The sequence below is a fragment of the Phoxinus phoxinus genome, assembly GCF_949152265.1.
Source record: "Phoxinus phoxinus genome assembly, chromosome: 25".
NCBI lineage: Eukaryota > Metazoa > Chordata > Actinopteri > Cypriniformes > Leuciscidae > Phoxinus > Phoxinus phoxinus.
The window spans coordinates 7017072-7040574 of record NC_136900.1 but is presented as its reverse complement, the minus strand read 5'-3'; the positions used below and the strand labels follow the sequence as shown (position 1 = coordinate 7040574).

Genomic DNA, 23503 nt, shown 5'->3' with positions numbered 1-23503 from the left:
CTAGGCTATGGTTTACATTTTTTGCTAGACAGACTTAAATGAGTTAAATGTTGTTACCTCAGAAAAACTAAACTAAAAACGAGCACACTTTGAAATAGTCAAATTATCATCAGGCAGTAATAAATTATATTCCATATTTATGTTTACATAATATAATGTTATTTTATTATTTTAATTTAATCTATGTTGATTACCGGTATGAAAAGTGAACAGCATGACTAGGATCATAAGATGGGTCAGAGATTATTTTGACCACTTTATTAAGATTTGTTTTGTAAAAAAGCCTTTCTTTAAATCGAATTTCGTTTTGTATAAATTGTATCTTAATTTTAATCAATGTTTCATCAACCAATTGCCTGGAATTAATAAATAAGAAGCAAATATAGCAGACATATAATCAGGCATATAACGGAGGCGCCCGTGCGATCTCTTGCATTGCATTTCGTAGAGAAGACTTTACTCTGTGAAAATATTTATTTATTTTTGTCCCTGTGCGCCGATCGGAATTCTGGGGATTAGGGCTGGGTGATATGTAAAAAATATTTTATCGATAATCGCCTTAAAAAATATTGCGAAAATATCGTCTACCCAAGCCCCGCCCCCAAGATGCCCCGCCAGAGACAACGCTACCGACATACACCGTTAAAAAGACATGTTGAGTTTGGCTGCACTTTATCTAATGATAGCCTGCGATTTAATTAATTTAATTGAATGATTGAAAAGTTAAAGGTTTTACTTTGGTTAGTTTGGGCTTAAACAAGCATAAAACTTTGCTGTTATGTTAGTGTTGCTAATCATTTCCACACTGTTCTGTCGCATCTCGCATGTGTTTGAAACGGATTTCGTTTCGCGAGGAGAAATGTTAAATATAACTGAACTGAACAGAAGACAGTCTGGTGATTGTAATGGTGAATGCATGTTGATGTTATAGCAAGGTGTCTTGCCTATTTGTTTTTCATAAGGTCCGATGTTTCTCTTTCTTTCTTTTTTGGCGGTATGCCTACCTATCGCCTGATTTAATGATGATCAGTTTCATTTCCTAATACGTAGCGCTGATTTTAAACTGGTATTTAAACTATACTATATTTATTATTTGTCTAAAATTAGGAATTAAAAGCGAATTTTTTCGTTCTGCATTTCCCCTCCTCCTTTTTGGTCTTAGAGTTCCAAGGTCACCTTAAGCCGTTTACGAAATAAAAATGGTATTATTTATTTAGAGACAGAAGTCATTAAAAGTTATTTGGATATTATTTAGTGTCTTTTGTTATTTATTTTTATTTATGAAGCGTTGTGCTTTTGTAAAATAAAATAAAACAATCAGGCGCGCTTTCATGATCTCCGTGAACTGGAGAACAAGTTGTCATAGACGCAACGCTGCGCTTCTCGGTGTGCCATACCTCAAGTTGTCATAGACGCGACGCTGCGCTTCTCGGTGTGCCCATACCTCGAGTTGTCATAGACGCGACGCTGCGCTTCTCGTGTGCGATATCTCGAGTTGTCATAGACGCGACGCGGCGCTGCGGTTCTCGGTGTGCGATACCTCGAGTTGTCATAGACACGTAACGACACATAACTCTCTCTCTGCCTGCCTTGCTTGTGCTAACATCTCCCGCCCAGATGTGCAGGGCTCTCTTGCGTGCGCAATCTGCACCATAGAACTGGCTTAAACAGACGACCTGACGGGTTTTAGAAGATTAAATACAACCCGAAACTAAAAAACAGACCAGGCCTCTATTTGAGACCGGCCTTTTTTTTATCCAAACCTGTAGCCACACCAGACGTGTAAAAGAGACAGGCGTCTTTGGGACTCAGTTATTATTTGAAGTTTTATGGTATACATCGGTATCGGCATCGGACAAAATTAGTTTGAACATATCGGCATATCGAATATCGGCCAAAATCCAATATCGTGCATCCCTACTTTTAATTTCTCAGTGGGAAAAGCGTTCGAGTGTGTGTTTTGTGTTTCAGACCCGGAGCGTGTGTTTGAGGCCAGTGTGACATGTGCTCAGGTGCTTCTGCCCGGCAGTCAGGCCAGCATCAGCAGCATGTTACTGGAGGGTCACAGTCTCCTCGCCCTGTCCACTATCATGTTCAGAGCCGGCGGAATCGACCAGGTGTGTGTGTGTGAGAGAAGGAGTGTGTTACTGGAGGGTCACAGTCTCCTCGCCCTGTCCACTATCATGTTCAGAGCCGGCGGTATCGACCAGGTGTGTGTGTGTGTATATATGTGTGTGACTGTGTGTCCTCTGTGTGTGCAGGCGGTGCATGAGGGCGAGCGAGGGCAGGACCCGCTGAGCAGAGTTGACCCGCAGCTGCTGAGAATGGCTCTGAGTGTGTATCCCAAACTTAGAACGACCCTGTTCCCCCAGAGCATCTCGAGAGACACTTCCCTCTACAGCCTCATGCAGGTGCTGCTACACTACTGACTCAGTACCTGTGAGAGAGAGAGAGAGTGAGCGAGCGTGTGAGAGAGAGAGAGTGAGCGAGCGTGTGAGCGAGCGTGTGAGAGAGAGAGTGAGCGAGCGTGTGAGAGAGAGAGTGAGCGAGCGTGTGAGAGAGAGAGTGAGCGAGCGTGTGAGAGAGAGAGTGAGCGAGCGTGTGAGAGAGAGAGTGAGCGAGCGAGCGAGCGAGCGAGCGAGCGTGTGAGAGGGAGAGTGAGCGAGCGAGCGTGTGTATGAGAGTGAGCCTGTGAGAGTGAGCCTGTGAGAGTGAGCGTGTGAGAGTGAGCGTGTGAGAGTGAGAATGCGAGATGTTGAGCGAGTGAGCGTGTGAGAGTGAGCGTGTGAGGAGAGTGAGCGTGTGAGAGTGAGAATGAGCGTGTGAGAGTGAGCGTGCAAGATGTTGAACGAGTGAGCGTGCGAGGAGAGTGAGCGTGCGAAGAGAGTGAGCGTGCGAGGAGAGTGAGCGTGCGAGGAGAGTGAGCGTGTGAGAGTGAGCGTGCGAGGGGAGTGAGCGTGCGAGGAGAGTGAGCGTGCGGTGAGAGTGAGCGTGTGAGAGTGAGCGTGTGAGAGTGAGCGTGTGAGAGTGAGCGTGTGAGAGTGAGCGTGTGAGAGTGATCGTGTGAGAGTGAGCGTGTGAGAGTGAGCGTGTGAGAGTGAGCGTGTGAGAGTGAGCGTGTGAGAGTGAGCGTGTGAGAGTGAGCGTGTGAGAGTGAGCGTGTGAGAGTGAGAGTGCGAGATGTTGAGCGTGTGAGAGTGAGCGTGTGAGAGTGAGAGTGCGAGATGTTGAGCGTATGAGAGTGAGCGTGTGAGAGTGAGAGTGCGAGATGTTGAGCGAGTGAGCGTGTGAGCGTGTGAGAGTGAGCGTGTGAGAGTGCGAGATGTTAAGCGTGTGAGAGTGAGAGTGAGCGTGTGAGAGTGAGAGTGCGAGGAGAGTGAGCGTGTGAGAGTGAGCGTGTGAGAGTGAGGTGTGAGAGTGAGCGTGTGAGTGCGAGATGTTGAGAGTGAGTGTGTGAGAGTGAGCGTGCGAGGAGAGTGAGCGTGTGAGAGTGAGCGTGTGAGCGTGTGAGCGTGTGAGAGTGAGCGTGTGAGAGTGTGAGATGTTGAGAGTGAGCGTGTGAGAGTGAGAGTGCGAGATGTTGAGCGAGTGAGCGTGTGAGAGTGAGCGTGTGAGAGTGAGCGTGCGAGGAGAGTGAGCGTGCGAGGAGAGTGAGCGTGTGAGAGTGAGCGTGCGAGGAGAGTGAGCGTGTGAGAGTGAGCGTGTGAGAAAGTGAGAGTGAGGGTGTGTGAGAAAGTGAGAGTGAGGGTGTGTGAGTGAGCGTGTGAGAAAGTGAGTGTGAGACTGACTGAGGGTATGTGAGAGTGAGCTTGTGAGAAAGTGAGTGTGAGAGTGAGGGTGTGAGAGTGAGGTGAGGGTGTGTGAAAGTGAGGGTGTGAGCGTGTGTGTGTGTGTGTGTGTGTGAGTGAGCGTGCGTGTGTGTGTGTGAGAGTGAGCACGTGGTTGTGAGAGTGTGTGTGTGTGATGGGTAGGTTTAGGGTTAGTGTGTGTGTGTGTGTGATGGGTAGGTTTAGGGGTACGGTTAGTGAGGATTGAAAATACAGTTTGTACAGTATAAAAACAATTACGCCTATGGAATGTCCTCACAAGTATAGCAAAACAAACCTGTGTGTGTGTGTGCGCGTGTTTCCTTTCTGCAGTCTTTGGATCCATTGGATCCCTCCAAACTCTTCAGATGGCAGTCGGCCAACGCCGTGGGCAGCACCGGTAGGTGGTTACGCGTTATCGTGCCACAGAAAAGTTCATTATTTCCTGGGACTGAGCGATTTTATTCACTAAATTATGTATTTTCTGAAATCTTCCAGAAACGTTGAGCGAGCCGCCTCATTTCTCCAGCCCTCACCTGGTCAATAAATTTGCGGTGGTTGAGAATCTGGATTTCCTGTATTACCTGCGTCACGGCCGGCCTTCGTTTGCCTTCGGGGTTTTTCTCATGCAACATCTTATCAACTGCAGTAATGTGAAGCTACAGTGAGCAAAACACATTTAAACACTGATATCATGTGGGAACTAGATTAAAAAGTTCGTTGAAACAAACTTTAAGTTGGCTTGTGAAAGTTTGGACCAGATAGTTTGAAAAAGTTTAAAGTTTAAAATAGTTTGAAGTTTAAATTAGTTTGAAGTTTAAAGTAGTTTGAAGTTTAAATTAGTGTAAAGTTTAAAATAGTTTAAAGTTTAAAGTAGTTTAAAGTTTAAAGTAGTTTACAGTTAAAAATAGTTTAAACTTTAAAGTAGTTTGAAGTTTAAATTAGTTTAAAGTAGTTTAAAGTTTAAAGTACTTTACAGTTAAAAATAGTTTAAATTAGATTAAAGCTTAAATTTGTTTGAAGTTTAAATTAGTTTAAAGTGATTTGAAGTTTGAAGTAGTTTAAAGTTTAAAATAGTTTAAAGTATAGTTTGAAGTAGTTTAAAGTTACTAGGGTGTTTCTAGAGGGTTGCTAAGGTGTTCTGAGTGGTTGCTAGGCGGTTGCTAGGGTATTTTGGGTGGTTGCTAGGGTGTTCTCGGTGGTTGCTAGGGTGTTATGGATAGTTGCTATGGTGTTGCTAGGGAGTTCTGAGGTATTTTGGGTGGTTGCTAGGGTGTTGCTAGGGAGTTCTAAGGTGTTTTGGGTGGTTGCTAGGGTGTTGCTAGGGAGTTCTTAGGTGTTTGGGTGTTGCTAGGGAGTTCTGAGGTGTTTTGGGTGGTTGCTAGGGTGTTGCTAGGGAGTTCTGAGGTATTTTGGGTGGTTGCTAGGGTGTTGCTAGGGAGTTCTTAGGTGTTTTGGGTGGTTGCTATGGTGTTGCTAGGGAGTTCTGAGGTATTTTGGGTGGTTGCTAGGGTGTTGCTAGGGAGTTCTGAGGTATTTTGGGTGGTTGCTAGGGTGTTGCTAGGGAGTTCTGAGGTATTTTGGGTGGTTGCTAGGGTGTTATGGGTGGTTGCTAGGGAGTTCTGAGGTGTTTTGGGTGGTTGCTATGGTGTTGCCAGGGAGTTCTAGGGTATTTTGGGTGGTTGCTAGGGTGTTGCTAGGGAGTTATGAGGTATTTTGGGTGGTTGCTAGGGTGTTATGGGTGGTTGCTAGGTTGCTCTAAGGTGTTTTGGGTGGTTGCTAGGGTGTTGCTAGGGTGTTCTAAGGTATTTTGGGTGGTTGCTAGGGTGTTATAGGTGGTTGCTATGGTGTTGCTAGGGAGTTCTAAGGTATTTTGGGTGGTTGCTAGGGTGTTATAGGTGGTTGCTATGGTGTTGCTAGGGAGTTCTAAGGTATTTTAGGCAGTTTCTAGGGTGTTATGGGTGGTTGCTAGGGTGTTGCTAGGGAGTTCTTAGGTGTTTGGGTGTTGCTAGGGAGTTCTGAGGTGTTTTGGGTGGTTGCTAGGGTGTTGCTAGGGAGTTCTGAGGTATTTTGGGTGGTTGCTAGGGTGTTGCTAGGGAGTTCTTAGGTGTTTTGGGTGGTTGCTATGGTGTTGCTAGGGAGTTCTGAGGTATTTTGGGTGGTTGCTAGGGTGTTGCTAGGGAGTTCTGAGGTATTTTGGGTGGTTGCTAGGGTGTTGCTAGGGAGTTCTGAGGTATTTTGGGTGGTTGCTAGGGTGTTATGGGTGGTTGCTAGGGAGTTCTGAGGTGTTTTGGGTGGTTGCTATGGTGTTGCCAGGGAGTTCTAGGGTATTTTGGGTGGTTGCTAGGGTGTTGCTAGGGAGTTATGAGGTATTTTGGGTGGTTGCTAGGGTGTTATGGGTGGTTGCTAGGTTGCTCTAAGGTGTTTTGGGTGGTTGCTAGGGTGTTGCTAGGGTGTTCTAAGGTATTTTGGGTGGTTGCTAGGGTGTTATAGGTGGTTGCTATGGTGTTGCTAGGGAGTTCTAAGGTATTTTGGGTGGTTGCTAGGGTGTTATAGGTGGTTGCTATGGTGTTGCTAGGGAGTTCTAAGGTATTTTAGGCAGTTTCTAGGGTGTTATGGGTGGTTGCTATGGAGTTGCTAGGGTGTTATAACACACTAACTTGCTCTCTCACACACACACACACACAAGAGTTTTTGAGTTTAGAGTTTAGTGAATGCATGAGTTTATGAGTTTAAAGTTTAAAGTAGTTTGAAGTTTACATGAGTCTAAGAGTTCAGAGTTTAATGTATATTAGCATCCTGGAGTTAGGGCTAAGGTGAGGCACAAGGCCTGCGGCCTTGTGCCTACGAGCGAGTTTTTATAGTTTTTATTCATAAAAAGTTTAAATTAGTTTGAAGTTTAAATTAGTTTGAAGTTTAAAATAGTTTGAGGTGGATAGATAGATGAGTTTACATGAGTCTAAGAGTTCAGAGTTTAGTGTATATTAGCATCCTGGAGTTAGGGCTAAGGTGAGGCACAAGGCCTGCGGCCTTGTGCCTACGAGCCAGTTTTTATAGTTTTTATTCATAAAAAGTTTAAATTAGTTTAAAGTTTAAATTAGTTTGAAGTTTAAAATAGTTTGAGGTAGACAGATAGATGAGTTTAATTGAGTCTCAATGGCTCATATAGTGTATAGAATGGCAGTTTGATTTAGTCTAGGCTTTCAAGGGATTTTGATTTGAATTTTTGGCAGTTGGGGAGTTTGAAAATCTGAACATTCCGCAATGTTAAGTCAATGGGAGTTTTTTCCGAGTTTGATCGTCATTTATAGGAAAACCGTAAGTCCGATCAGTCTGAAAAGATATAGCAACTAACTTCAGAACAGTTTGAGTGTCTGAGCCGAGTTTGGAGTATGTAGAGTTAAAGCTCTAGGGCGAGTAGCAGTCAACAGTTTGGTAAGAAGAATAATAATAACTAGAACGTACATTTCCAGAAGAAAATGTGAATGGTGCTTGCAGTGGCAAAACTCGCCACTCACGACTTGCTAGAGTGTGGTACATAATTGCATATGAGCCAAAAACCATGTCTGTACGATGTTCTGGTGGTGAAATATGGCTTATTCATGTTGTTCAGGTGGTTGCTAGGTCGTTCTGGGTGGTTGCTAGGGTGTTTTGGGTGGTTGCTAGGGTGTTCTGGATGGTTGCTATGGTGTTGCTATGGTGTTATAAGGTATTTTGGGTGGTTGCTAGGGTGTTGCTAGGGAGTTCTGAGGTATTTTGGGTGGTTGCTATGGTGTTGCTAGGGAGTTCTAAGGTATTTTGGGTTGTTGCTAGGGTGTTATGGGTGGTTCCTAGGGTGTTTTGAGGTGTTTTGGGTGGTTGCTATGGTGTTGCTAGGGTGTTTTAAGGTGTTTTGGGTGGTTGCTAGGGAGTTCTAAGGTATTTTGGGTGGTTGCTATGGTGTTACTAGGTGGTTGGTAGTTTTCACAGATGGTTACTATGGGGTTAGGGCTAAGGTTAGACACTCGGCCGCAGAGTATTTAAAATCTCTATTAAACGAGTGCATTATAATGAGTGCACGAGGCCTGCGGCCTCGTGCCTATGAGTGAGTTTTTATAGAGTATTTAAAATCTCTATTAAACGAGTGCATTATAATGAGTGCACGAGGCCTGCGGCCTCGTGCCTATAGCCTATGGTTGCTAGGGTGCTGTAACTGGTTGCTATGGTGTGGCTATGAAGATTTTAGGCCATTACTTATTGGCTGCTTGATAATATAAATCCTCTGAGGGAGAGAGAGGGGGAGACATGCAGGGGTGTCAGGCCCTTTGTGTCTGTGTGTGTGAAAAATGACAGTTGGGATTTGAATTTCTGAAAATTCCGCAATGTTAAGTCAATGGGACTTTTTTGGCCGCTTTTTCGTCCGCTGTGTGAACATCGTACACCCGATCGCTTAGAAAAGATATAGCACACCTCTCCTCAATGAGCCGGTCGATTTGACACCTCACCCAGGGGTCTGTGACAAACGGTGCGGGGCGAGTTTCGCGCCAAACTTTGTCCAGAATAAAAAGAATAATCAGAAGAATAATAATAAGTATGAGCAATAACACTAATGTTGCTTTGCCTATAGGCAAGCACCATTAACTAGAACGTACATTTCCAGAAGAAAATGTGAATGGTGCTTGCAGTGGCAAAAAACACGACCCGGTTGCTAGAGTGTGGTACATGATTGCATACGAGCAAACAACCATGTCTGTACGATGTTCTGCTGCTGAGATATGGCTTATTCATGTTGTTCAGGTGGTTGCTAGGGTGTTCTGGATGGTTGCTAGGCAGTTGCTAGGGTGTTCTGGATGGTTGCTAGGCAGTTGCTAGGGTGTTATGGGCGGTTGCTAGGCAGTTGCTAGGGTGTTCTGGATGGTTGCTAGGCAGTTGCTAGGGTGTTATGGGCGGTTGCTAGGCAGTTGCTAGGGTATTCTGGGTAGTTGCTATGGTGTTACTAGGTGGTTGGTAGTTGTCACAGATGGTTACTATGGTGTTTGTAGCATTTTCTTGGCATGATTTAGCACTTAGCTAATCAAAATTAGCATGTAGCTATTCACTGCTAGCATGTGTAGCATGTAGCAAGTCCTGTTTGCTAGCATGAGTCAAAAGAGCCAACCCCCATCTCTATACGATGTTCTGATGCAGAGATATACGCCTTGCAAAATGGTTGCTAGGGTAATCTGTTTGGTTGCTAGGGAGTGGCTTGGCAGCTGCCAATCATGAAGCTCCGAAGTCAGTGTGAATGTATAAACCAACCCCCATCTCTATACGATGTTTTGATGCAGAGATATAGGTCTTGCAAAATGGTTGCTAGGGTACTCTGTTTTGTTGCTAGGGAGTGGCTTGGCAGCTGCCAATCATGAAACTCCAAAGGCTGCTTGTCAGTATGAATGATATAAACCAACTCCCATGCCTCTGTGACATTCAGAATGCAAGATATCCCTGTCTGGGTTTTGGTTGCTAAGGTACTCGACAATGGTTGCTAGGGAGGGGCTAGGAAGCGTTGAGGTGATTTGGGATTGGCTGTTTGCTGCCCCGAGTCAAACGAGCCCACCCTCATGTTTCTATGACACTTATATCCTGAGATATCCCTTTGATGTCTTTCAATGGAAGTCTATGGAGATTGTTGCTAAGGAGCTCTAAATGGTTGCTAGGGCGTGGCTTGAAAGCTTCACAATGATCCTGAGAGACTGATTGGTCGTCTGAGTAAAATGAGCCCGCCCCCTTGTCTCTATGACACTGTGATCCAGAGTTATGTTCAATACAAATGCGGTTTCTATGGTGTAGGACAGCCCATTTCATGGGCTGTCCTACACCATAGTACTTCATTGGGGCAACTTTGGGCCCCTCCTGCCCCCCAGGGGTGCAACTTTTACCCCATTGTGTGGTATGTTGTTACAGAGCCTACCAGCCTCTTCAAATGTGATCCAGAGTTATGTTCATTGGTGGTTGCTAGGCAGTTGCTAGGGTGTTCTGGGTGGTTGCTAGGGCACCACAGATGGTTACTATGGGGTTAGGGCTAAGGTTAGGCACGAGGCGTATTTAAAATCTCTATTAAACGAGTGCATTATAATGAGTGCACGAGGCCTGCGGCCTCGTGCCTATAGCCTATGGTTGCTAGGGTGCTGTAACTGGTTGCTATGGTGTGGCTATGAAGATTTTAGGCCATTACTTATTGGCTGCTGGATAATATAAATCCTCTGAGGGAGAGAGAGGGGGAGACATGCAGGGGTGTCAGGCCCTTTGTGTCTGTGTGTGTGAAAAATGACAGTTGGGATTTGAATTTCTGAAAATTCCGCAATGTTAAGTCAATGGGACTTTTTTGGCCGCTTTTTCGTCCGCTGTGCGAACATCGTACACCCGATCGCTTAGAAAAGATATAGCACACCTCTCCTCAATGGGCCGGTCGATTTGACACCTCACTCAGGGGTCTGTGACAAACGGTGCGGGGCGAGTTTCGCGCCAAACTTTGTCCAGAATAAAAAGAAGAAAAATAAGTATGAGCAATAACACTAATGTTGCTTTGCCTATAGGCAAGCACCATTAACTAGAACGTACATTTCCAGAAGAAAATGTGAATGGTGCTTGCAGTGGCAAAAAACACGACCCGGTTGCTAGAGTGTGGTACATGATTGCATACGAGCCAACAACCATATCTGTAAGATGTTCTGCTGCTGAGATATGGCTTATTCATGTTGTTCGGTTGGTTGCTAGGGTGTTCTGGGTGGTTGCTAGGTGGTTTCTAGGGTATTCTGGGTGGTTGCTAGGTGGTTGCTAGGGTGTTCTGGATGGTTGCTAGGCGGTTGCTAGGGTGTTCTGGGTGGTTGCTAGGCGGTTGCTAGGGTGTATTGGGTGGTTGCTAGGCGGTTGCTAGGGTGTTCTGGGTGGTTGTTAGGTGGTTGCTAGGGTGTTCAGGGTGGTTGCTAAGGTATTTTTGGTGGTTGCTATGGTGTTACTAGGTGGTTGGTAGTTTTCACAGATGGTTACTATGGGGTTAGGGCTAAGGTTAGGCACTCGGCCGCAGAGTATTTAAAATCTCTATTAAACGAGTGCATTATAATGAGTGCACGAGGCCTGCGGCCTCGTGCCTATGAGTGAGTTTTTATAGAGTATTTAAAATCTCTATTAAACGAGTGCATTATAATGAGTGCACGAGGCCTGCGGCCTCGTGCCTATAGCCTATGGTTGCTAGGGTGCTGTAACTGGTTGCTATGGTGTGGCTATGAATATTTTAGGCCATTCTAGGTGGTTGCTAGGTGGTTACTAGGCAGTTGCTAGGGTGTTCTGGGTGGTTGCTAGGCGGTTGCTAGGCAGTTGCTAGGGACTTCAGGGTGGTTGCTAGGGCTCCACAGATGGTTACTATGGGGTTAGGGCTAAGGTTAGAGTTTTTATAGAGTATTTAAAATCTCTATTAAACGAGTGCATTATAATGAGTGCACGAGGCCTGCGGCCTCGTGCCTATAGCCTATGGTTGCTAGGGTGCTGTAACTGGTTGCTATGGTGTGGCTATGAAGATTTTAGGCCATTACTTATTGGCTGCTGGATAATATAAATCCTCTGAGGGAGAGAGAGGGGGAGACATGCAGGGGTGTCAGCCCCTTTGTGTCTGTGTGTGTGAAAAATGACAGTTGGGATTTGAATTTCTGAAAATTCCGCAATGTTAAGTCAATGGGACTTTTTTGGCCGCTTTTTCGTCCGCTGTGCGAACATCGTACACCCGATCGCTTAGAAAAGATATAGCACACCTCTCCTCAATGAGCCGGTCGATTTGACACCTCACTCAGGGGTCTGTGACAAACGGTGCGGGGCGAGTTTCGCGCCGAACTTTTGTGTGGAAGAATAATAATTATTATAAGTATGGAGGAGAACACTAATGTTGCTTTGCCTATAGGCAAGCACCATTAACTAGAACGTACATTTCCAGAAGAAAATGTGAATGGTGCTTGCAGTGGCAAAACTCGACACTCGGTTGCTAGAGTGTGGTACATGATTGCATACGAGCCAACAACCATGTCTGTACGATGTTCTGCTGCTGAGATATGGCTTATTCATGTTGTTCGGGTCGTTGCCAGGGTGTTCTGAGTGGTTGCTAGGGTGTATTGGGTGGTTGCTAGGCGGTTGCTAGGGTGTTATGGGTGGTTGCTAGGGTGTATTGTGTGGTTGCTAGGCGGTTGCTAGGCGGTTGCTAGGGTGTTATGGGTGGTTGCTAGGGTGTATTGGGTGGTTGCTAGGCGGTTGCTAGGCAGTTGCTAGGGACTTCAGGGTGGTTGCTAGAGCTCCACATATGGTTACTATGGGGTTAGGGCTAAGGTTAGGCATGAGGAGTATTTAAAATCTCTATTAAACGAGTGCATTATAATGAGTGCACGAGGCCTGCGGCCTCGTGCCTATAGCTTATGGTTGCTAGGGTGCTGTAACTGGTTGCTATGGTGTGGCTATGAAGATTTTAGGCCATTACTTATTGGCTGCTTGATAATATAAATCCTCTGAGGGAGAGAGAGGGGTGCTAGGGTGTTCTGGGTGGTTGCTAGGAGGTTGCTAGGCAGTTGCTAGGGTGTTCTGGGTGGTTGCTAGGGCACCACAGATGGTTACTATGGGGTTAGGGCTAAGGTTAGGCACGAGGCCTGCGGCCTCGTGCCTACGAGTATTTTTTTATAGAGTATTTAAAATCTCTATTAAACGAGTGCATTATAATGAGTGCACGAGGCCGCAGGCTCGGTTATAGTCTATGGTTGCTAGGGTGCTGTAACTGGTTGCTATGGTGTGGCTATGAAGATTTTAGGCCATTACTTATTGGCTGCTTGATAATATAAATCCTCTGAGGGAGAGAGAGGGGGAGACATGCAGGGGTGTCAGGCCCTTTGTGTCTGTGTGTGTGAAAAATGACAGTTGGGATTTGAATTTCTGAAAATTCCGCAATGTTAAGTCAATGGGACTTTTTTGGCCGCTTTTTCGTCCGCTGTGCGAACATCGTACACCCGATCGCTTAGAAAAGATATAGCACACCTCTCCTCAATGAGCCGGTCGATTTGACGCCTCACTCAGGGGTCTGTGACAAACGCTGCGGGGCGAGTTACGCGCCGAACTTTTGTGTGGAAGAATAATAATAAGTATGAGCAATAACAATACTGTTGCCTTGCTAAAGCAAGCACCAGTAACTAGAACGTACATTTCCAGAAGAAAATGTGAATGGTGCTTGCAGTGGCAAAAAACACGACCCGGTTGCTAGAGTGTGGTACATGATTGCATACGAGCAAACAACCATGTCTGTACGATGTTCTGCTGCTGAGATATGGCTTATTCATGTTGTTCAGGTGGTTGCTAGGGTGTTCTGGGTGGTTGCTAGGCGGTTGCTAGGGTGTTCTGGGTGGTTACTATGGTGTTCTGGGTGGTTGCTAGGGTGTTATGGATGGTTGCTATGGTGTTGCTAGGGAGTTCTTAGGTATTTTGGGTGGTTGCTATGGTGTTGCTAGGGAGTTCTAAGGTATTTTGGGTGGTTGCTAGGGTGTTATGTGTGGTTCCTAGGGTGTTCTAAGGTGTTTTGGGTGGTTGCTATGGTGTTGCTAGGGAGTTCAAAGGTATTTTGGGTGGTTGCTAGGGTGTTGCTAGGGAGTTCTAAGGTATTTTGAGTGGTTTTTATGGTGTTGCTAGGGAGTTCTGAGGAATTTTGGGTGGTTGTTAGGGTGTTATGGGTGGTTGCTAGGGTGTTCTAAGGTGTTTTGGGTGGTTGCTATGGTGTTGCTAGGGAGTTCTAAGGTATTTTGGGTGGTTGCTAGGGTGTTGCTAGGGAGTTCTATGGTATTTTGGGTGGTTGCTAGGGTGTTCCGGGTGGTTTCTAGGCAATTGCTAAGGTTTTCTGGGTGGTTGTTAGGGTATTTGGGTGATTGCTAGGACATTTCTAGGCGGTTGCTAGGGTGTTCAGGGCGGTTGCTAAGGTATTTTTGGTGGTTGCTATGGTGTTACTAGGTGGCCTCGTGCCTATAGCCTATGGTTGCTAGGGTGCTGTAACTGGTTGCTATGGTGTGGCTATGAAGATTTTAGGCCATTCTAGGTGGTTGCTAGGTGGTGGCTAGGCAGTTGCTAGGGTGTTCTGGGTGGTTGCTAGGCGGTTGCTAGGCAGTTGCTAGGGACTTCAGGGTGGTTGCTAGGGCTCCACAGATGGTTACTATGGGGTTAGGGCTAAGGTTAGGCACTCGGCCGCAGAGTATTTAAAATCTCTATTAAACGAGTGCATTATAATGAGTGCACGAGGCCTGAGGCCTCGTGCCTAGGAGTGAGTTTTTATAGAGTATTTAAAATCTCTATTAAACGAGTGCATTATAATGAGTGCACGAGGCCTGCGGCCTCGTGCCTATAGCCTATGGTTGCTAGGGTGCTGTAACTGGTTGCTATGGTGTGGCTATGAAGATTTTAGGCCATTACTTATTGGCTGCTGGATAATATAAATCCTCTGAGGGAGAGAGAGGGGGAGACATGCAGGGGTGTCAGGCCCTTTGTGTCTGTGTGTGTGAAAAATGACAGTTGGGATTTGAATTTCTGAAAATTCCGCAATGTTAAGTCAATGGGACTTTTTTGGCCGCTTTTTCGTCCGCTGCGCGAACATCGTACACCCAATCGCTTAGAAAAGATATAGCACACCTCTCCTCAATGGGCCGGTCGATTTGACACCTCACTCAGGGGTCTGTGACAAACGGTGCGGGGCGAGTTTCGCGCCAAACTTTGTCCAGAATAAAAAGAAAAAGAATAATAACTAGAATGTACATTTCCAGAAGAAAATGTGAATGGTGCTTGCAGTGGCAAAAAACACGACCCGGTTGCTAGAGTGTGGTACATGATTGCATACGAGCAAACAACCATGTCTGTACGATGTTCTGCTGCTGAGATATGGCTTATTCATGTTGTTCAGGTGTTTTTTTAGGGTGTTCTGGGTGGTTGCTAGGGTGTTGCTAGGCGGTTGCTAGGGTGTTCTGGGTGGTTGCTATGGTGTTCTGGGTGGTTGCCAGGGTATTTGGGTGGTTGCTAGGGTGTTTTAGGTGGTTGCTATGGTGTTGCTAGGGAGTTCTTAGGTATTTTGGGTGGTTGCTATGGTGTTGCTAGGGAGTTCTAACGTATTTTGGGTGGTTGCTAGGGTGTTGCTAGGGAGTTCTAAGGTATTTTGAGTGGTTGCTAGGGTGTTATGGGTGGTTCCTAGGGTGTTTTAAGGTGTTTTGGGTGGTTGCTATGGTGTTGCTAGGGAGTTCTTAGGTATTTTGGGTGGTTGCTATGGTGTTGCTAGGGAGTTCTAAGGTATTTTGGGTGGTTGCTATGGTGTTGCTAGGGAGTTCTAAGGTATTTTGGGTGGTTGCTATGGTGTTGCTAGGGCGTTCTAAGGTATTTTGGGTGGTTGCTAGGGTGTTATGGGTGGTTCCTAGGGTGTTTTAAGGTGTTTTGGGTGGTTGCTATGGTGTTGCTAGGGAGTTCTAATGTATTTTGGGTGGTTGCTAGGGTGTTGCTAGGGAGTTCTAAGGTATTTTGAGTGGTTGTGTTATTAAACGAGTGCATTATGATGAGTGCACGAGGCCTGCGGCCTCGTGCCTATAGCCTATGGTTGCTAGGGTGCTGTAACTGGTTGCTATGGTGTTACTAGGTGGTTGGTAGTTTTCACAGATGGTTACTATGGGGTTAGGGCTAAGGTTAGTGAGTTTTTATAGAGTATTTAAAATCTCTATTAAACGAGTGCATTATAATGAGTGCACGAGGCCTGCGGCCTCGTGCCTATAGCCTATGGTTGCTAGGGTGCTGTAACTGGTTGCTATGGTGTTACTAGGTGGTTGGTAGTTTTCACAGATGGTTACTATGGGGTTAGGGCTAAGGTTAGGCACTCGGCCTGCGGCCTCATGCCTATGAGTGAGTTTTTATAGAGTATTTAAAATCTCTATTAAACGAGTGCATTATAATGAGTGCACGAGGCCTGCGGCCTCGTGCCTATAGCTTATGGTTGCTAGGGTGCTGTAACTGGTTGCTATGGTGTGGCTATGAAGATTTTAGGCCATTACTTATTGGCTGCTTGATAATATAAATCCTCTGAGGGAGAGAGAGGGGGAGACATGCAGGGGTGTCAGGCCCTTTGTGTCTGTGTGTGTGAAAAATGACAGTTGGGATTTGAATTTCTGAAAATTCCGCAATGTTAAGTCAATGGGACTTTTTGGGCCGCTTTTTCGTCCGCTGTGCGAACATCGTACACCCGATCGCTTAGAAAAGATATAGCACACCTCTCCTCAATGGGCCGGTCGATTTGACACCTCACTCAGGGGTCTGTGACAAACGGTGCGGGGCGAGTTTCGCGCCAAACTTTGTCCAGAATAAAAAGAAGAATAATAACTAGAACGTACATTTCCAGAAGAAAATGTGAATGGTGCTTGCAGTGGCAAAAAACACGACCCGGTTGCTAGAGTGTGGTACATGATTGCATACGAGCAAACAACCATGTCTGTACGATGTTCTGCTGCTGAGATATGGCTTATTCATGTTGTTCAGGTGGTTGCTAGGGTGTTGCTAGGCGGTTGCTAGGGTGTTCTGGGTGGTTACTATGGTGTTCTGGGTGGTTGCTAGGGTGTTATGGATGGTTGCTATGGTGTTGCTAGGGAGTTCTTAGGTATTTTGGGTGGTTGCTATGGTGTTGCTAGGGAGTTCTAAGGTATTTTGGGTGGTTGCTAGGGTGTTATGTGTGGTTCCTAGGGTGTTCTAAGGTATTTTGGGTGGTTGCTAGGGTGTTGCTAGGGAGTTCTAAGGTATTTTGGGTGGTTGCTAGGGTGTTGCTAGGGAGTTCTAAGGTATTTTGAGTGGTTGCTAGGGTGTTCAGGGCGGTTGCTAAGGTATTTTTGGTGGTTGCTATGGTGTTACTAGGTGGTTGGTAGTTTTCACAGATGGTTACTATGGGGTTAGGGCTAAGGTTAGGCACTTGGCCGCAGAGTATTTAAAATCTCTATTAAACGAGTGCATTATAATGAGTGCACGAGGCCTGCGGCCTCGTGCCTATGAGTGAGTTTTTATAGAGTATTTAAAATATCTATTAAACGAGTGCATTATAATGAGTGCACGAGGCCTGCGGCCTCGTGCCTATAGCCTATGGTTGCTAGGGTGCTGTAACTGGTTGCTATGGTGTGGCTATGAAGATTTTAGGCCATTACTTATTGGCTGGTGGATAATATAAATCCTCTGAGGGAGAGAGAGGGGGAGACATGCAGGGGTGTCAGGCCCTTTGTGTCTGTGTGTGTGAAAAATGACAGTTGGGATTTGAATTTCTGAAAATTCCGCAATGTTAAGTCAATGGGACTTTTTTGGCCGCTTTTTCGTCCGCTGTGCGAACATCGTACACCCGATCGCTTAGAAAAGATATAGCACACCTCTCCTCAATGGGCCGGTCGATTTGACACCTCACTCAGGGGTCTGTGACAAACGGTGCGGGGCAAGTTACGCGCCAAACTTTTGTGTGGAAGAATAATAATAATAAGTATGAGCAATAACAATACTGTTGCCTTGCTAAAGCAAGCACCAGTAATAAGTATGCAAGAGAACACTAATGTTGCTTTGCCTATAGGCAAGCACCATTAACTAGAACGTACATTTCCAGAAGAAAATGTGAATGGTGCTTGCAGTGGCAAAACTCACCACTCGGTTGCTAGAGTGTGGTACATGATTGCATACGAGCCAACAACCATGTCTGTACGATGTTCTGCTGCTGAGATATGACTTATTCATGTTTTGGGTTGGTTGCTAGGGTGTTCTGGGTGGTTACTAGGGTGTTTTGGGTGGTTGCTAGGCAGTTGCTAGGGTGTTCTAGGTGGTTACTAGGCAGTTGCTAGGGTGTTCTGGGTGGTTGCTAGGCGGTTGCTAGGGTGTTCTGGGTGGTTGCTAGGCAGTTGCTAGGGTGTTCTGGGTGGTTGCTAGGGAGTTCTGAGGTATTTTGGGTGGTTGCTAGGGTGTTGCTAGGGAGTTCTAAGGTATTTTGGGTGGTTGCTATGGTGTTACTAGGGAGTTCTGAGGTATTTTGGGTGGTTGCTAGGGAGTTATGAGGTATTTTGGGTGGTTGCTATGGTGTTGCTAGGGAGTTCTAAGGTATTTTGGGTGGTTGCTAGGGTGTTATGGGTGGTTCCTAGGGTGTTTTAAGGTGTTTTGGGTGGTTGCTATGGTGTTGCTAGGGAGTTCTAAGGTATTTTGGGTGGTTCCTAGGGTGTTGCTAGGGAGTTCTAAGGTATTTTGAGTGGTTGTGTTATTAAACGAGTGCATTATAATGAGTGCACGAGGCCTGCGGCCTCGTGCCTATAGCCTATGGTTGCTAGGGTGCTGTAACTGGTTGCTATGGTGTTACTAGGTGGTTGGTAGTTTTCACAGATGGTTACTATGGGGTTAGGGCTAAGGTTAGGCACGAGGCCTGCGGCCTCGTGCCTACGAGTGAGTTTTTATAGAGTATTTAAAATCTCTATTAAACGAGTGCATTATAATGAGTGCACGAGGCCTGCGGCCTCGTGCCTATAGCCTATGGTTGCTAGGGTGCTGTAACTGGTTGCTATGGTGTGGCTATGAAGATTTTAGGCCATTACTTATTGGCTGCTTGATAATATAAATCCTCTGAGGGAGAGAGAGGGGGAGACATGCAGGGGTGTCAGGCCCTTTGTGTCTGTGTGTGTGAAAAATGACAGTTGGGATTTGAATTTCTGAAAATTCCGCAATGTTAAGTCAATGGGACTTTTTTGGCCGCTTTTTCGTCCGCTGTGCGAACATCGTACACCCGATCGCTTAGAAAAGATATAGCACACCTCTCCTCAATGAGCCGGTCGATTTGACACCTCACCCAGGGGTCTGTGACAAACGGTGCGGGGCGAGTTTCGCGCCGAACTTTGTGTGGAAGAATAATAATAACTAGAACGTACATTTCCAGAAGAAAATGTGAATGGTGCTTGCAGTGGCAAAAAACACGACCCGGTTGCTAGAGTGTGGTACATGATTGCATACGAGCAAACAACCATGTCTGTACGATGTTCTGCTGCTGAGATATGGCTTATTCATGTTGTTCAGGTGGTTGCTAGGGTGTTCTGGGTGGTTGCTAGGGTGTTCTGAATGGTTACTATGGTGTTCTGGGTGGTTGCTAGGGTGTTATAGATGGTTGCTATGGTGTTGCTAGGGAGTTCTTAGGTATTTTGGGTGGTTGCTGTGGTGTTGCTAGGGAGTTCTAAGGTATTTTGGGTGGTTGCTAGGGTGTTGCTAGGGAGTTCTAAGGTATTTTGAGTGGTTGATATGGTGTTGCTAGGGAGTTCTGAGGTATTTTGGGTGGTTGTTAGGGTGTTATGGGTGGTTGCTAGGGTGTTCTAAGGTGTTTTGGGTGGTTGCTATGGTGTTGCTAGGGAGTTCTAAGGTATTTTGGGTGGTTGCTAGGGTGTTGCTAGGGAGTTCTAATGTATTTTGGGTGGTTGCTAGGGTGTTCCGGGTGGTTTCTAGGCAATTGCTAAGGTTTTCTGGGTGGTTGTTAGGGTATTTGGGTGATTGCTAGGACATTTCTAGGCGGTTGCTAGGGTGTTCAGGGCGGTCGCTAAGGTATTTTTGGTGGTTGCTATGGTGTTACTAGGTGGTTGGTAGTTTTCACAGATGGTTACTATGGGGTTAGGGCTAAGGTTAGGCACTCGGCCGCAGAGTATTTAAAATCTCTATTAAACGAGTGCATTATAATGAGTGCACGAGGCCTGCGGCCTCGTGCCTATGAGTGAGTTTTTATAGAGTATTTAAAATCTCTATTAAACGAGTGCATTATAATGAGTGCACGAGGCCTGCGGCCTCGTGCCTATAGCCTATGGTTGCTAGGGTGCTGTAACTGGTTGCTATGGTGTGGCTATGAAGATTTTAGGCCATTACTTATTGGCTGCTGGATAATATAAATCCTCTGAGGGAGAGAGAGGGGGAGACATGCAGGGGTGTCAGGCCCTTTGTGTCTGTGTGTGTGAAAAATGACAGTTGGGATTTGAATTTCTGAAAATTCCGCAATGTTAAGTCAATGGGACTTTTTTGGCCGCTTTTTCGTCCGCTGTGCGAACATCGTACACCCGATCGCTTAGAAAAGATATAGCACACCTCTCCTCAATGAGCCGGTCGATTTGACACCTCACCCAGGGGTCTGTGACAAACGGTGCGGGGCGAGTTTCGCGCCGAACTTTGTGTGGAAGAATAATAACTAGAACGTACATTTCCAGAAGAAAATGTGAATGGTGCTTGCAGTGGCAAAACTCGACACTCGGTTGCTAGAGTGTGGTACATGATTGCATACGAGCCAACAACCATGTCTGTACGATGTTCTGCTGCTGAGATATGGCTTATTCAAGTTGTTCGGGTCGTTGCTAGGGTGTTCTGAGTGGTTGCTAGGATGTTCTGGGTGGTTGCTAGGCGGTTGCTAGGGTGTTCTGGGTGGTTGCTAGGCAGTTGCTAGGGTGTTCTGGGTGGTTGCTAGGCAGTTGCTAGGGTGTTCTGAGTGGTTGCTAGGGTGTTCTGGGTGGTTGCTGGGCGGTTGCTAGGGTGTTCTGGGTGGTTGCTAGGGTGTTCTGGGTGGTTGCTATGGTGTTCTGTGTGGTTGCTAGGGTATTTTGGGTGGTTGCTAGGGTGTTATGGGTGGTTGCTATGGTGTTGCTAGGGAGTTGTTAGGTATTTTGGGTGGTTGCTAGGGAGTTCTAAGGTATTTTGAGTGGTTGCTATGGTGTTGCTAGGGAGTTCTGAGGTATTTTGGGTGGTTGCTAGGGTGTTATGGGTGGTTGCTAGGGTGTTCTAAGGTGTTTTGGGTGGTTGCTATGGTGTTGCTAGGGAGTTATGAGGTATTTTTGGTGGTTGCTATGGTGTTGCTAGGGAGTTCTAAGGTATTTTGGGTGGTTGCTAGGGTGTTATGGGTGGTTCCTAGGGTGTTTTAAGGTGTTTTGGGTGGTTGCTATGGTGTTGCTAGGGAGTTCTAAGGTATTTTGGTTGGTTGCTAGGGAGTTCTAAGGTGTTTTGAGTGGTTGTGTTATTAAATGAGTGCATTATAATGAGTGCACGAGGCCTGCGGCCTCGTGCCTATAGCCTATGGTTGCTAGGGTGCTGTAACTGGTTGCTATGGTGTTACTAGGTGGTTGGTAGTTTTCACAGATGGTTACTATGGGGTTAGGGCTAAGGTTAGGCACTCGGCCTGCGGCCTCGTGCCTACGAGTGAGTTTTTATAGAGTATTTAAAATCTCTATTAAACGAGTGCATTATAATGAGTGCACGAGGCCTGCGGCCTCGTGCCTATAGCCTATGGTTGCTAGGGTGCTGTAACTGGTTGCTATGGTGTGGCTATGAAGATTTTAGGCCATTACTTATTGGCTGCTGGATAATATAAATCCTCTGAGGGAGAGAGAGGGGGAGACATGCAGGGGTGTCAGGCCCTTTGTGTCTGTGTGTGTGAAAAATGACAGTTGGGATTTGAATTTCTGAAAATTCCGCAATGTTAAGTCAATGGGACTTTTTTGGCCGCTTTTTCGTCCGCTGTACGAACATCGTACACCCGATCGCTTAGAAAAGATATAGCACACCTCTCCTCAATGGGCCGGTCGATTTGACACCTCACTCAGGGGTCTGTGACAAACGGTGCGGGGCGAGTTTCGCGCCGAACTTTGTCCAGAATAAAAAGAATAAGAATAATCGTAATAAGTATGAGCAATAACAATACTGTTGCCTTGCTAAAGCAAGCACCAGTAACTAGAACGTACATTTCCAGAAGAAAATGTGAATGGTGCTTGCAGTGGCAAAAAACACGACCCGGTTGCTAGAGTGTGGTACATGATTGCATACGAGCAAACAACCATGTCTGTACGATGTTCTGCTGCTGAGATATGGCTTATTCATGTTGTTCAGGTGGTTGCTAGGGTGTTCTGGGTGGTTGCTAGGCGGTTGCTAGGGTGTTCTGGGTGGTTACTATGGTGTTCTGGGTGGTTGCTAGGGTGTTATGGATGGTTGCTATGGTGTTGCTAGGGAGTTCTTAGGTATTTTGGGTGGTTGCTATGGTGTTGCTAGGGAGTTCTAAGGTATTTTGGGTGGTTGCTAGGGTGTTATGTGTGGTTCCTAGGGTGTTCTAAGGTGTTTTGGGTGGTTGCTATGGTGTTGCTAGGGAGTTCAAAGGTATTTTGGGTGGTTGCTAGGGTGTTGCTAGGGAGTTCTAAGGTATTTTGAGTGGTTTTTATGGTGTTGCTAGGGAGTTCTGAGGAATTTTGGGTGGTTGTTAGGGTGTTATGGGTGGTTGCTAGGGTGTTCTAAGGTGTTTTGGGTGGTTGCTATGGTGTTGCTAGGGAGTTCTAAGGTATTTTGGGTGGTTGCTAGGGTGTTGCTAGGGAGTTCTATGGTATTTTGGGTGGTTGCTAGGGTGTTCCGGGTGGTTTCTAGGCAATTGCTAAGGTTTTCTGGGTGGTTGTTAGGGTATTTGGGTGATTGCTAGGACATTTCTAGGCGGTTGCTAGGGTGTTCAGGGCGGTTGCTAAGGTATTTTTGGTGGTTGCTATGGTGTTACTAGGTGGTTGGTAGTTTTCACAGATGGTTACTATGGGGTTAGGGCTAAGGTTAGGCACTCGGCCGCAGAGTATTTAAAATCTCTATTAAACGAGTGCATTATAATGAGTGCACGAGGCCTGCGGCCTCGTGCCTATAGCCTATGGTTGCTAGGGTGCTGTAACTGGTTGCTATGGTGTGGCTATGAAGATTTTAGGCCATTCTAGGTGGTTGCTAGGTGGTGGCTAGGCAGTTGCTAGGGTGTTCTGGGTGGTTGCTAGGCGGTTGCTAGGCAGTTGCTAGGGACTTCAGGGTGGTTGCTAGGGCTCCACAGATGGTTACTATGGGGTTAGGGCTAAGGTTAGGCACTCGGCCGCAGAGTATTTAAAATCTCTATTAAACGAGTGCATTATAATGAGTGCACGAGGCCTGCGGCCTCGTGCCTATGAGTGAGTTTTTATAGAGTATTTAAAATCTCTATTAAACGAGTGCATTATAATGAGTGCACGAGGCCTGCGGCCTCGTGCCTATAGCCTATGGTTGCTAGGGTGCTGTAACTGGTTGCTATGGTGTGGCTATGAAGATTTTAGGCCATTACTTATTGGCTGCTGGATAATATAAATCCTCTGAGGGAGAGAGAGGGGGAGACATGCAGGGGTGTCAGGCCCTTTGTGTCTGTGTGTGTGAAAAATGACAGTTGGGATTTGAATTTCTGAAAATTCCGCAATGTTAAGTCAATGGGACTTTTTTGGCCGCTTTTTCGTCCGCTGTGCGAACATCGTACACCCGATCGCTTAGAAAAGATATAGCACACCTCTCCTCAATGGGCCGGTCGATTTGACACCTCACTCAGGGGTCTGTGACAAACAGTGCGGGGCGAGTTTCGCGCCAAACTTTGTGTGGAATAATAATAAGAAGAAAAATAAGTATGCAAGATAACACTAATGTTGCTTTGCCTATAGGCAAGCACCATTAACTAGAACGTACATTTCCAGAAGAAAATGTGAATGGTGCTTGCAGTGGCAAAATTCACCACTCGGTTGCACACGAGTATATTATATTGTTGTAAATGGCACATAATAAATGTTGAGTATATAAAGCTCATTTAAATGTAAGCTTTTAAATGACCCGACCACTTACCATCTTAAAGAACCATCTGT

At 46.1% G+C, this 23503-nt stretch overlaps 1 protein-coding gene across 3 annotated transcripts in view; it reads left to right on the top strand.

The window, feature by feature from the left end:
* The window catches only part of spg11 (SPG11 vesicle trafficking associated, spatacsin), a 116211-nt gene that overhangs the window by 27904 nt on the left and 64804 nt on the right, over positions 1-23503 (top strand). For all 3 annotated transcript variants that reach the window (XM_079604001.1, XM_079604000.1, XM_079604002.1), the window contains 4 exons: positions 1972-2117; positions 2262-2411; positions 4140-4206; positions 4305-4470. In XM_079604001.1, coding sequence (XP_079460127.1) covers positions 1972-2117; positions 2262-2411; positions 4140-4206; positions 4305-4470 — 529 coding nt within the window. The remainder of the gene's footprint in view (positions 1-1971; positions 2118-2261; positions 2412-4139; positions 4207-4304; positions 4471-23503) is intronic.